Source organism: Arabidopsis lyrata (genome assembly GCF_000004255.2).
Source record: "Arabidopsis lyrata subsp. lyrata unplaced genomic scaffold ARALYscaffold_7, whole genome shotgun sequence".
Classification (NCBI taxonomy): domain Eukaryota; kingdom Viridiplantae; phylum Streptophyta; class Magnoliopsida; order Brassicales; family Brassicaceae; genus Arabidopsis; species Arabidopsis lyrata.
The window spans coordinates 6,208,398-6,220,648 of record NW_003302549.1 but is presented as its reverse complement, the minus strand read 5'-3'; the positions used below and the strand labels follow the sequence as shown (position 1 = coordinate 6,220,648).

General features: G+C 38.2%; 4 protein-coding genes across 4 annotated transcripts; 3 read left to right on the top strand and 1 right to left on the bottom strand.

Moving 5' to 3' along the window:
• Positions 1-1,356: 1,356 nt before the first annotated feature.
• LOC9305636 (calponin homology domain-containing protein DDB_G0272472) lies at positions 1,357-5,896 on the top strand. The gene is made up of 9 exons (XM_021017147.1): positions 1,357-1,750; positions 1,835-2,011; positions 2,103-2,224; positions 2,331-2,383; positions 2,472-2,515; positions 2,615-2,766; positions 2,854-3,081; positions 3,180-4,621; positions 4,695-5,896. The coding sequence occupies exons 1-9, from the start codon at positions 1,692-1,694 to the stop codon at positions 5,601-5,603; spliced, it is 3,186 nt and encodes a 1,061-aa protein (XP_020872806.1). The 5' UTR covers positions 1,357-1,691; the 3' UTR covers positions 5,604-5,896.
• A 462-nt stretch (positions 5,897-6,358) lies between these two features.
• LOC9305635 lies at positions 6,359-7,972 on the top strand. The gene is made up of 3 exons (XM_002869518.2): positions 6,359-6,726; positions 6,822-7,027; positions 7,497-7,972. Exons 1-3 carry the CDS (start codon positions 6,637-6,639, stop codon positions 7,720-7,722), a joined length of 522 nt encoding a protein of 173 aa, XP_002869564.1. The 5' UTR covers positions 6,359-6,636; the 3' UTR covers positions 7,723-7,972.
• A 406-nt stretch (positions 7,973-8,378) lies between these two features.
• On the top strand, positions 8,379-10,170 carry LOC9303576 (protochlorophyllide reductase B, chloroplastic). Its single transcript, XM_002869517.2, has 4 exons — positions 8,379-8,652; positions 8,735-9,263; positions 9,343-9,701; positions 9,792-10,170. The coding sequence occupies exons 1-4, from the start codon at positions 8,491-8,493 to the stop codon at positions 9,945-9,947; spliced, it is 1,206 nt and encodes a 401-aa protein (XP_002869563.1). The 5' UTR covers positions 8,379-8,490; the 3' UTR covers positions 9,948-10,170.
• A 258-nt stretch (positions 10,171-10,428) lies between these two features.
• LOC9305634 (stem-specific protein TSJT1) lies at positions 10,429-11,774 on the bottom strand. Its single transcript, XM_002867457.2, has 4 exons — positions 11,348-11,774; positions 11,035-11,275; positions 10,823-10,943; positions 10,429-10,732 (listed from the first exon to the last, which is right to left on the bottom strand). The coding sequence occupies exons 1-4, from the start codon at positions 11,557-11,559 to the stop codon at positions 10,554-10,556; spliced, it is 753 nt and encodes a 250-aa protein (XP_002867503.1). The 5' UTR covers positions 11,560-11,774; the 3' UTR covers positions 10,429-10,553.
• Between the last annotated feature and the right edge of the window lie 477 nt (positions 11,775-12,251).

Genomic DNA, 12,251 nt, shown 5'->3' with positions numbered 1-12,251 from the left:
TTATTAGGTTAATGACCTGGTTCATTTGTGGTTCCTAGTTCAAGTCGTGATCTTAATTTCGGCTACTATAATTGATTAATTGGGTTTGGGCTGGGCTATGTAAGCCCATTATAAAAACAAAAAAAATTCACAAACGACGTAGAAGAAACACAAATGGAAAAAGTTTACTCAGGGGCATATTTTTTCAATCCTCTTTTTTTGTCACTTCTTGATGCCTCGTCTCTTATTGTGATTGATCATCTTTTTTGGACCACAAAATATCTGTTGCAGCAACAAAGGAAAAAAAAAAGTTGTAAAACGTTTAATTTATTGTATGTTTATAATGTAATCTTAACAAAACTCAAGAAAAGTAATAATGAAACATTCGTTTCTCGATATCCTTTGACAAGAAGTATAAGAAGATAATTAGCTACAATTGATCAATCACGTGACCCACGTTAGTACAATTAATCATAATACTTAATAATTTCGTATAATTATTACAAACACAACTTCACTGTGACTATTCTTGAGTTGGTTCCTACAAGTGGTTATATCTTTTGACGATAATCTTGTGATATTAATTAATGAAGCATATGTACTAACTAACAATGGAAAACTTTCTGGTGATTAGCCACTTTAACATCATTAATGATTATAATTTCCAACCCTACAAAATGTATCAAACAAATAAGAAAATTCTATAAAATTTGAGATGTATACGTTAAAACACCGTAATGTAAAATCCATAGTAAGAAACAAAATATGCATCAGTTTTGGATTTTTGATCATAGTAAACTCATAATTCCTCTAAATCAGAAACCAAAGACGTTAATTAGTAGAATTATCTCTGCTCCGGATAATTATACATTTTGCAATTTATAATTAAGAAGTTTAATCAGTTATCTTGTGCAATAAGGTCGCCCCATTCTCCACCTCACATGGTTAGAAATATATATGAAATCATTTGTGTATTTCGATTGTCTCCCCTCCAAGCTAAGATGAATCATAATTAGTAAACATCACAAAACCTCACACCGCTGTTTTTGCAGTATATTTTAACAAGTGGAGTGTCTTTTATTTTGGAGTAACTGTTACTACCATTTGTCTCTCTTCGTCTTCGTACCCAAGTTTTGACATGTGACATTTCAACTAACACTTTCATTGCCCACAAAACACTTGTTTATTCAAATTCATACTATACTTTTGATATAATTTACCAACATTTTCTATTGCCATGTATATCTATACAATTTATGCTGGTAAGAGTAACAGTGAATAGAATATGTGTCTATCGGTGAAGTGGGTGTGTCGGCGTACATAACGAAGGGACCCAATTGATCAATTTATTAAATATTTAATCAAAAGAAGAAGAAAAAAGAAATAAGTGAGAAAACAAAAAAGAATCAAAAACCTCCATGAAATGAAAATCCTCTCTCCTCTTCTTCTTCATGTGAATGTCTGAGTTTCAATGCATGTGCTCGCTCTTCGATGTCAATTGTTTCTACAGCTTTTTCTTCACTCTCTTCTCTATCCCTTAGCTGTCACGAAACATTCTCTTTCACTCTTCCCTACTCTCTCCCCCCCAAATAAATCAGAAATCTATCAACATTCTTGAACAGCAACCAGAAAAATTTATAGACCAGTGTTTCACTTTCATTACCCATTTTTGTCGGAAACATTGAATCTTTTTGCTTGTTGTGGGTTCTTTAATGGATCCAAGAACAAGACTTGACTATGCTCTGTTTCAGCTCACACCAACTAGAACAAGGTAGTTGGTAGATTCTTTTTGTTTATTACCATTTTTTATCAGAGTCTTATGTTGATGATTGATTCTCTTGTCTCTGTTTTAAAGATGTGACCTTGTGATTTTCTCTGGTGGTGAGAATGAGAAACTTGCTTCTGGGATTTTTCAACCGTTCGTTACCCATCTCAAGAGCGTTAGAGATCAGATTTCTAGAGGTGGTTACTCCGTTACTCTCCGTCCTTCCTCCGTCGGTGTTCCTTGGTTTACTAAAGTGACCCTTCAGAGGTAAAGTCTCGCCGTCTCCTTAAAAAAGTTGAAAACTTTATGTCAAACCCTAAAATTTGATGATTTTTTTGTTTCCGATTTTGGGGTGAAGATTTGTGCGATTTGTGACTACTCCGGAGGTTCTTGAGAGGTCTGTAACGTTAGAGAAGGAGATTGAACAGATCGAGGATTCGATTCAAGCTAATGCAGCCGCCATTGCCGGCGAAGCTGAAGGTATGTTTGGACAAAGAATCAGAGATTCAAAATTGGTAATTTACCTTATAGAAATATCAAAAAGTTCAATCTTTTCCAACATTGTTGTAATCTTGTTCATGTATAGGAAACGAGTTGCGTGGTACATGGACTTCTCAAAAGTCTACGGCTTTATCAAAGGTGAGTTTTTTTTTGTCACTCTCTTAGATGGCAAAATTTGAGTTATTGATTGCTGTTTTAGTTGTTCTTGACTCTGTTTTATGTGTAGACGAAAGGGGAAACTGATGGAGTCACTGTGGAAGAAAATTCTAAGTAAGTTTTTAGTAGTCCTTCTTTTATGGTCTTGTTGGTTTAGCTTATTGTTTATATGAAGTCGATTGATCCTGATAAGTGGTGAATTGAATGGAATAGGGTTGGTCTTCAGCGTGTTTTGGAGAACCGCAAGGCAGCTTTGTGCAAAGAGCAAGCGATGGCTTATGCTCGAGCTTTGGTTGTTGGATTTGAAGTGGACTACATGGATGACCTGTTGTCTTTCGCTGATGCTTTTGGAGCTTCGCGGTTAAGGCATGTAGTTAACCATTTATGTCATTGTGTTGTTTGTAAGCTTTTGTAGCGAAATCATGAATGAACTTGTGTTTTTTTTGCCTCCGGGGAAGCGTGTGCTATTTTTGTGGACTTGTGCAAGAGAAAGGACGAAGACAGAATGTGGGTGGACCAAATCACGGCTATGCAAGCATTTCCTAGGCCTGAATTAACGTTCATGGGTGACTCTGGGATCGTACTCGCTGGTGAAGAGAACCATTTGTTGAATGCTACTAACGTAAAGCATGGAAACAACATGGATACCTCGAGCCAGGGTAGCTTTGAGACTGGCCAAGGTCCTTATTAGCATTAAATCTGATTTATTCATTAGATGATGCTTGAATTTGGTTTCTTTTCGGTTAGTAACTAAAGCTGAATTAACTGTATTGTGCAGAAGGGAGAGCTCAAATGGCAATGCCGTGGCCAAATCAGTTTCCTCAGTACATGCAGAACTTCCAAGGACATGGGTATCCTCCTTATATGTTTCCGGGGATGCAAGGCCAGTCCCCATATTTCCCTGGGAATATGCAATGGCCCGTAAACATGGGAGATGTGGAGTCAAATGAGAAGTCTTCCAAGAAGAAAAAGAAGAACAAGAACAAGAAGAAGTCAAAACAAGATGAATCTGCCGAGCCAAGCGATAATTCCAGTACTGAGACCGAATCAGAAGACGGAAATGAAGGAAAGAAACAATCCAGGAAAGTGGTTATCCGCAACATAAATTATATAACTTCAAAGAGGAACGGAGCGAAGGAGAGCGATTCGGATGAGTCTGAAGAAGAAGATGGGTTTGTGGATGGAGATTCTATCAAGCAGCAAGTAGAAGAAGCCATTGGCTCAGTGGAGAGACGGCATAAATCAACTTCACGCCGTCAGAGGAAACACAAAAGTCACAACGTTGACGATGATTTAAGTAACAAGGAAACTAAGGGGAATGATAATTGGGATGCCTTCCAGAATCTTCTTTTGAAAGACAATGACTCAGAGCCAGAAGAATCACTACGAACATCATCATCTGCATTAAACATGGAGTCTGAAGTTGTGAGAAAGAGAGAACCACCTTCGGATGATTCATTCTTGGTTGCAAATGGAAATGAGGATTGGGGAAGAGAAACCAGCATTGAGAAATTCAATGCAGGTGAGAATGTTCGGATGATAAGGAAAGGGAACAACTATGACGATGAGATGTTGAATCCGGGTAGAAGCGATGAATCAAGAAGCTATTCGCAGGCTGAGATGTCGGTTTATGATGGGAAGCTCAGAGCCAGAAATGAGGCAGAAGAAGACTGGTTCATACGTAACCAAGCTGGTCTAGAAACAGATCCAGGTCTTGTCAAAACATTTGTAGGAGACCATTTCCACTTAAATAAGAGCAGTGAGGGAGATGTCCTAACCGATGACTCCTTCATGATCCATTCTCGTGTTGAGGGCCAAGTAGAAGAGTCTCGGTTAAGGACAGAAATCATGGACTCAGACGTTTACGGAACCACCCAACAAGAAAACAATGCCCAGGAGAACACTCCGCATGAGCCAGATGACCTTTACATGGTTCTTGGACGGGAACAAGATGTTAAACCTACATTGTTACCATGGACCCCTGAAATTGACTTCGAGACTAACACTTTGGCTCAAAAAACAAGCAAAATCGATCTGGAAACTGCCACAAAGGCCTCTGCCGGTGAACAAACCTCAGATGGTAAAGAAAAGAAGAGTTGTGGTATCTCCAAGGGGAAGGATGCAAAGTCTAGAGCATCTAGTAGACCTGACCCAGCGTCAAAAGCCAAGAGACCTGCTTGGGGAAGTAGAGCTGCTGTCTCCAAGTCCAAATCCGAGATGGTAAGTTCCGCAACTGCTTTTCTCGTCTTTCTTGATTAGTTTTCTTTTCTCACCTGGATTTGGTTTTTGATAGGAGGAAGAGAGAAAGAAGAGAATGGAAGAACTTTTAATTCAGAGGCAAAAAAGAATTGCGGAGAAGAGTTCTGGTGGTAGTGTGTCAAGTTCCTCAGCGTCCAAGAAAACTCCTCCTGCAACCAAAACAGTGAAGAGCTCATTAAAGAGCGAGAAGACCCCAGAAGCCGCGCAGTCAAAGGCTAAGCCAGTACTGAGAAGTTCCACCATTGAGCGCCTTGCTGTTGCTCGGACCGCTCCAAAAGAGCCACAACAAAAACCAGTAATTAAAAGAACATCAAAACCTTCAGGAAACAAGACAGAGAAAGCTCAGGAAAAGAAATCGAGTAAAATAGGTCAATCCGATGCGAAAAGTCTGGAACTTTCTCGTGACCCGAGTCTCGAAATCAAGGAAACAGTGGTGGAAGGTTCACAGTCTTACTTGTCTCAGAAGCAAGTTGATGCACTTCCTGCTGCTGCTTCTGTTGATGATTTCAAAGACATTAAAGAATTGCATAGCTTGCCATCAGAAGAAACGGCCAGAGTAAACAACAGACCGAATGAAATCATAGCCGAGGCAACCAATCATCAGAAAGTACAAGATCAGACGAATATCAATGATCAGGAAACAGACAAGAAGACATCTGTTTCTGAGGATAAGCAAATCACCACGAACCATTATTCAGAGGATATCGAAGAGATCAAGGCATCACAGGAAAAACCAGTGTCTCCAAAGAAGTCAGTGACTTTTTCAGAGACAAACATGGAAGAGAAGTATTATGTCTCACCAGCGGTCTCAGAGATTGACATCTCGACGCCACCGGCGACTGAAGCAGATCATTCGAGGAAAAAATGGAACAGTGAAGAGACGTCTCCCAAGGCAACGGCTAAAGTTTTGAGGAAGCTTCTTATGTTCGGAAGGAAAAAGTAAAACAGAACTTAGAATTCTTCTTCTCTGGCATCATCGAACCTTTGTTTCGAGAGGACGTCATGTTGAGTTCAGTTAAAAAGCTGGTTTCATATTTTTCCTCTTTTATTCTTTAAATTTTTTCTTGTGTGATATGAAATACTGTTTTTTTTGTTTTTTTGTTATCAGTTTGATTTGTGTCTGTTTATATTACATTGTTGATGTGTTGTTTATAGCATTGAAAGTGGACATTTGAGTGTATAAAAATTGGTTTGATGAGTTTGAATAATGTATAAGATTCTTTTGGATTTTTGTAACTAAACCCTTTGATTTATGATCCATTCGGAAAACAGTAGAAAAAAAACAGAGGAATGGAGATGAAGTATGGTTCATCAGATGAGTTATCTATTGTAACTAAAAAAATAATACTACTTTCTCATGAAATTCGGTGAGATGATTCTTCAAATTTAAGCATTTGGTTCTGTTTGATTGATGAAGAAGTCTCTGACAGTACCATCCAACTACAACCTGTATAAGCATATTCTTCAGTTATTTTCTTCTTTATTTTGGTAACATGTTATCATCAAGTGGGAATCTAATTCCCGCGTTATATCTTTTCACGTTCAAAGCATTTTTTTTCAATCTGCTTTCCATTTTGAAACTTAGTGAAAAGAAAAAAAAAACAATTTTGAATTTCGTCACGTAAATTTCATAGAAACTATAAACAGCTCATTTTTTTTTATTATATTTTAGTAGGATACAGCTCAACGTCAATGTCATAAACAGCAGAGAATTCTCCCACAAGGAAGCTCTGTTACTACCTTTCTCATTAAGCATCCGTGACTACCGTATTCCCCAATTTATTAGATAAAGTTTTCAAGACACAAAATTACTTTTTATTGGACATTATGAATAAATAAATAAAGGTGAGATACCCACTTCAAAGAAATGGTAACGTGTCTTTTTCTTTAAGCGAGACGATCCAATCTAAGCAAACAAAGTTGTCTTTATATCTAAAGAACCATTTTGTGAAAGAAAGAGAGAGTAAGGTGAATCCATGGCGTCCAAGATTGTCTCCGCCATAGTCTTTGTGTTTAACCTCATTGCCTTTGGTTTAGCCGTTGCTGCTGAACAAAGACGAAGCACTGTGAGTCACATGTCCAAAATGATATATAACTTGAACAAGATGATGATTATGTGATCTATCTTAACATGTTGAAGTTAAATTTTTTGGTGGGACAGGCAAGGGTTGTGCAGGACACTGAGGTGCAATACAACTATTGTGTGTATGATTCAGACAGAGCCACAGGGTATGGAGTTGGAGCTTTTTTGTTCTCAGTGGTTAGTCAATTAGTTATCATGCTCGCTAGCCGATGCTTCTGCTGTGGAAAGCCTCTCAAGCCTGGAGGTTCACGCGCTCTTGCCCTCGTTCTCTTCATTGTTAGCTGGTAATATATATACTCTTTAGTTCATATAACTTAATTAGTTCATCACATATGTACCCCCTTGCTTAAGCTAGCTTTGACATATATAACTGGTTCTAGACTTCTAGTATGGCGATTTTTTTTAATTCGGTTTAAAGATGATTTAAATTTCACAATATATAGTGTGGTCTTAAGAATTATCATCATTCCATCATGGTATTAAAAATCACAATAAAACTTATGATCAGCTTACAAATGTTCTCTCCCTTTTTTAAACCACATGTGTTTCTATATTTCAAATCTAACATGCGTATTCAATCTAAATTACCAAACCTCTTAATATGTTATAAGCCAAACGTGCTTACTGATCCAATTGTGCTTCAATCTATCACTGAAATGATCAAATGCACAAATCTTTCATTCAGCAAGCAAAACAAACGAAATTGTGCTAATATTTTTACAATTTGAATGTTGTTTTTGTTGGCGAAAAAAGGATATTCTTCTTGATAGCAGAGATATGTCTATTAGCTGGATCGGTAGAAAATGCATACCACACAAAGTACAGGACAATGTTCATGGACAATCCTCCTGATTGTCAAACTCTACGTAAGGGCGTCTTTGCCGCCGGCGCCTCATTCGTCTTCTTCAACGCCATTGTCTCTCAGTTCTACTATTTCTTCTATTCCTCTGCTGCCGAGGCCTCCCTTTCACCTTACTAGAGGTTCTTAACCAACAAATAAGTTCTTTGTTTTTTTCTCTAAATGTGATATGCTAATATCATATTTTGGGGTGGTTTTTTATGTATGACTGCAAAATTATTTGAAAATGATGGTACAACTATGAGTTTTGTAGATTGATTGGTATGGTTACTGAGTTGAAATGTTGTTTTAAAAAAAGTGGATGTAATTTGACGATTTGTGACACATGATATACTGCTCTTATTCATTGAATAAGGTTTGATTTGAGCTAGTCTCGTGAATGCGTAAATTCAATTTCATATAATGCATACTTTTGAGTTTTGACAGAGTAAAAATTGTATATTACTGGAAAAAAGTTATCCAAACATGAGAGCGTCCATAACAACTAGTAGCAACACTAGCTCTATCTATCTCCCATGCCAAAAGGGTATGGAATCCCATCAACACCAATCAGCAATCACCATCCCTTTATTGCAACTGTTCCATTTGTTTACCCAAAAAAATAGTTTAAAAGACATTAAAATAAAATATCTATGAATTAGGAAATCTAATCCACGAATTTTCATTGGGTATTCAACGATGACGTGGCAGATACTTTGTTCAAGATAATGCTATCCACACATCTTCGGTGACCTCTGTAGGGACCAATCTTCCTTTGTCCGAATATCAACTTCTCATCTCTTTCGCTAGTACATAAACGCACACACTCTCTCTCGCAAAAAATATCCACTTCGATAGTTTTCTTCAGCAATCGCTTTTGCTACCTCTCTCTCTGTTCGAGTACCAACAATGGCCCTTCAAGCTGCTTCTTTGGTCTCCTCTGCTTTCTCTGTTCGCAAAGATGCGAAGTTGAATGCTTCTTCATCGTCTTTCAAGGACTCTAGTCTATTTGGTGCCTCCATTGCAGAACAAATCAAATCCGAACATGGATCTTCCTCGTTAAGATTCAAGGTACATAACTAATCTTCATTCCTCTCATTACATTGTTGATTAGTAATTGCTCATGATTAGTAATGGTTAATTGATTATGCAGAGAGAACATAGCTTAAGGAGTCTAGCAATTCGAGCCCAAACCGCTGCGACTTCAAGCCCTACGGTTACAAAATCCGTGGACGGCAAGAAAACGTTGAGGAAAGGAAATGTGGTGGTCACTGGAGCCTCGTCTGGATTAGGTCTAGCCACGGCTAAAGCTCTAGCCGAGACAGGTAAATGGCACGTGATAATGGCGTGCAGAGACTTCCTTAAAGCGGAGAGAGCCGCTAAATCCGCAGGAATGCCTAAAGACAGCTACACAGTGATGCATTTAGACTTAGCCTCGTTGGACAGCGTGAGACAGTTCGTTGATAACTTCAGGAGAACAGAGATGCCTCTCGATGTTTTGGTCTGCAATGCTGCAGTTTATTTCCCGACAGCTAAAGAGCCTACTTACAGTGCTGAAGGGTTTGAGCTTAGTGTTGCGACGAATCATTTGGGACATTTTCTTCTCGCAAGGTTGTTGCTTGATGACTTGAAGAAATCTGATTACCCTTCAAAGCGTCTCATCATCGTCGGGTCCATTACCGGTATTGTCTAGAATCTATATAGCCCTACATTGCAATATAGAGAATGATTTTGATCATTGTTATCTTTGTTTTGTTTTAGGGAACACGAACACATTGGCGGGTAATGTACCACCGAAGGCGAATCTCGGTGATTTGAGGGGTTTAGCCGGCGGATTAAACGGTTTAAACAGCTCGGCTATGATTGATGGAGGAGATTTCGACGGTGCAAAGGCTTACAAAGACAGTAAAGTCTGCAATATGTTGACGATGCAAGAGTTTCACAGGCGTTACCATGAAGAAACTGGAGTCACTTTCGCTTCGCTTTACCCCGGTTGCATCGCCTCCACGGGTTTATTCCGAGATCACATTCCGCTCTTCCGTGCCCTCTTCCCTCCCTTTCAGAAGTACATTACTAAAGGATATGTCTCCGAGACAGAGTCAGGCAAAAGACTTGCTCAGGTATTAAAAGATAAAGTTGTTTTGTAGCTTGTTAGCCAAGGAAATACATTTCTTGCGGTGTACTCAAGCCATAGAGTTTGGTTTGATCAGGTGGTGAGTGATCCGAGCTTGACGAAATCAGGGGTTTATTGGAGCTGGAACAATGCTTCAGCTTCTTTTGAGAACCAGTTATCAGAAGAAGCAAGTGACGTTGAGAAGGCTCGTAAAGTGTGGGAGATTAGTGAGAAGCTCGTGGGCTTGGCCTAATAAACTTGAAATCTGTTAATTTGATGAGACCTCTCCGTACCAATCGACGAAACCTAGTGAATTTTCGGGATTTTTCTAGATGTCTGATTCTGTTGCGAAGTTTTTCTTCCTTAGTGTCTGTTGAGTGTAGATTGCTTGGCGAGTAGCCCACAATAAAGAAATAAAATCGGTGAATCTTTAGCTATATTTACTCTGTTTTTCATCGAAACAGATCAGTTATATACTCTGTTTTTTGTCTTCTTACAGTATAATTTGTTCACAACCGATATTATCAACTTCTTTGTAACACATTTCGTTCCTGAAAGAGTGTATAAAAAATGTTGAACTTCATGGATTTTACAATTCAAAACCATGTTCTTCCTATAAGTCATCTCCTCCGACACTAAACCCTATTTAAATCACCTTATTTGGATCAACAAATTAGGTTTTGAGACAAATGTAAGTTTGATAAGCTTCCAACTTAAAATCAATGCGCAATGAGTGTAAGAACCTTGAAGCTTATTCACAGTTTTATTCATGGCAAACTTAGGAACAGTACATAACTAAGATAAAAGCGGAGAAGAACAACAAGTGCGAAAAAGAAACTATTTTGAAAGTGTTAAGTATTCAGAGCGACCAATTGGCTTCACTTCCTCGACGAGGGATACTGTTAACACGATTGTACACATCGACCTTGAAGTTGGCACCGCATAGAACTCCCTCACTGTCCACTCTCGGCATCGCCTTGATCTTATTCATCGGATGCTCAAAGCTCATTAACCCTCCTTCGCTATGGAACATACACCCTGCAAAATTTATCAAACACTTTCACTGATTACATATATCATTACATCAAGTCCAAGTCTTTGTTAAGCATATGAAGATTTCAGTATCACCTGTAGGAAATGGAGCAAAAGATTTAGCACAACCCTCTTTAATAACATCCAAATCATCTGATATAACAACAGATCCATCAGCAGCTATGCCCCAGTATAGCTTCACCCCTCCATCAGATCCCTACAAAAAATCCATCAAATTGTACTTATCACATCTTTAAACATTGAAATTTGGTTTCATGATCAGGCTTGTCCTGATTAGTGAGTAGTACCAGAGCCGTGAAGACAGAACCGGCTTTGCTATCATAAACCACAAAGGAAAAGCTTCCGTCTAAGTCTTTGACGACCTGATCAGCTGGATAAGGACCTCTGTCTCTAAGAGTCCTATAAGCTTCGATCACAAACATGGCCTCGTTTGTTGTCTTGGTTAGACCATATTGTTTGTTTAGCTGGCACAGATTGTTCAAGCTCCCAAAGAACAGACAGTAGATGTCATCAAATCCACAAAACAACCTGACAAGAACTGAAGATCAATGGAGCAGAACCTTAAAACAGAAGAGAACCAAGATTGTGTCTGTTAGTTACCTCTGGTGGATGGAGAAGGAAGCAGAGGGACGAACGTAAGCAAGAACAGCTGCTTGTCCGAAAGACATGGAGAAAGTGTTGAGAGGGTAACGTAATAAGAAATCGTTTAGGGTTTCTTCTGGAAGTTTTGGTTGTTTAGAGCATTTCTCTGATGCCGGACTGTTGAGTTCCTCCGGCGGATGAGCAAACGCCTCGTGAAATATAGCCAACATTTCTCTCCTTAGTGAACCAAAAGAAGAAAAAAAAAATCAAATCTAAAAGGAAAGAGTTTTGTTTCTCTGTAAAAAGAATCTTTGAAAGGAAGAATGAAGAAAGTGGCAAGGTTTCTTGAGTAGTATATACTATATTTGAAGCGGTGGGCTGTTTGTTTTAGTCCGTTGTCTGTTTTATCTTCTTTTCCTGTGGGAAGGAAAAACGTTTTGGATGCGATCATGAGACTTGACTATTCCTTCCTTCTATATTATTAGACTTTAGTATTTTATTAATGGACAAATCGTCTATATCTTAGTCATCAACTCAATTGATGTGTTTTAAAATTTTAAGATTAATCGAAATTCTATATTTGGATAAAGATGATAAGAGATAAACCTATAAATGTAAGTTTAAATTTTGTAAAAGGAAAACAAACGGAGTAGTATCATAAAATGAAAATAATATAGATGGATTTTTTTTTCTTTGCAATATTCTCTGGTGTTTTTTGAAAATGTGTTGATATTTTTGATACATAAGGTTTTTGGATAGAGAATCTCTGCATATTATTTAGCGGGGAGGAGTGGGAATTGGTGGGGCCATGAAAGAGAGATGTCAGTGTCACGGGATAAGCATTCTCGTACTTTTATGTGTTCTTATCTTCCCACTCTTTCTTTTCTGCATTTTTTTCCGGATAAATTCATTTTATCCATTT

Excerpts from the sequence above, each read along its gene's own strand:
- LOC9305636 (XM_021017147.1), top strand. The coding sequence starts at position 1,692 with ATGGATCCAAGAACAAGACTTGACTATGCTCTGTTTCAGCTCACACCA. Across the intron at positions 2,516-2,614 it reads ACTGTGGAAGAAAATTCTAA|GGTTGGTCTTCAGCGTGTTT; the intron begins GTAAGTTTTTAG and ends TGAATGGAATAG. Across the intron at positions 3,082-3,179 it reads TAGCTTTGAGACTGGCCAAG|AAGGGAGAGCTCAAATGGCA; the intron begins GTCCTTATTAGC and ends TGTATTGTGCAG.
- LOC9305635 (XM_002869518.2), top strand. The coding sequence starts at position 6,637 with ATGGCGTCCAAGATTGTCTCCGCCATAGTCTTTGTGTTTAACCTCATT. Across the intron at positions 6,727-6,821 it reads CTGAACAAAGACGAAGCACT|GCAAGGGTTGTGCAGGACAC; the intron begins GTGAGTCACATG and ends TTGGTGGGACAG. Across the intron at positions 7,028-7,496 it reads GTTCTCTTCATTGTTAGCTG|GATATTCTTCTTGATAGCAG; the intron begins GTAATATATATA and ends TGGCGAAAAAAG.
- LOC9303576 (XM_002869517.2), top strand. The coding sequence starts at position 8,491 with ATGGCCCTTCAAGCTGCTTCTTTGGTCTCCTCTGCTTTCTCTGTTCGC. Across the intron at positions 8,653-8,734 it reads CTTCCTCGTTAAGATTCAAG|AGAGAACATAGCTTAAGGAG; the intron begins GTACATAACTAA and ends TTGATTATGCAG. Across the intron at positions 9,702-9,791 it reads CAGGCAAAAGACTTGCTCAG|GTGGTGAGTGATCCGAGCTT; the intron begins GTATTAAAAGAT and ends TGGTTTGATCAG.
- LOC9305634 (XM_002867457.2), bottom strand. The coding sequence starts at position 11,559 with ATGTTGGCTATATTTCACGAGGCGTTTGCTCATCCGCCGGAGGAACTC. Across the intron at positions 11,276-11,347 it reads TCCTTCTCCATCCACCAGAG|GTTGTTTTGTGGATTTGATG; the intron begins GTAACTAACAGA and ends AGTTCTTGTCAG. Across the intron at positions 10,733-10,822 it reads TTTTGCTCCATTTCCTACAG|GGTGTATGTTCCATAGCGAA; the intron begins GTGATACTGAAA and ends TAAATTTTGCAG.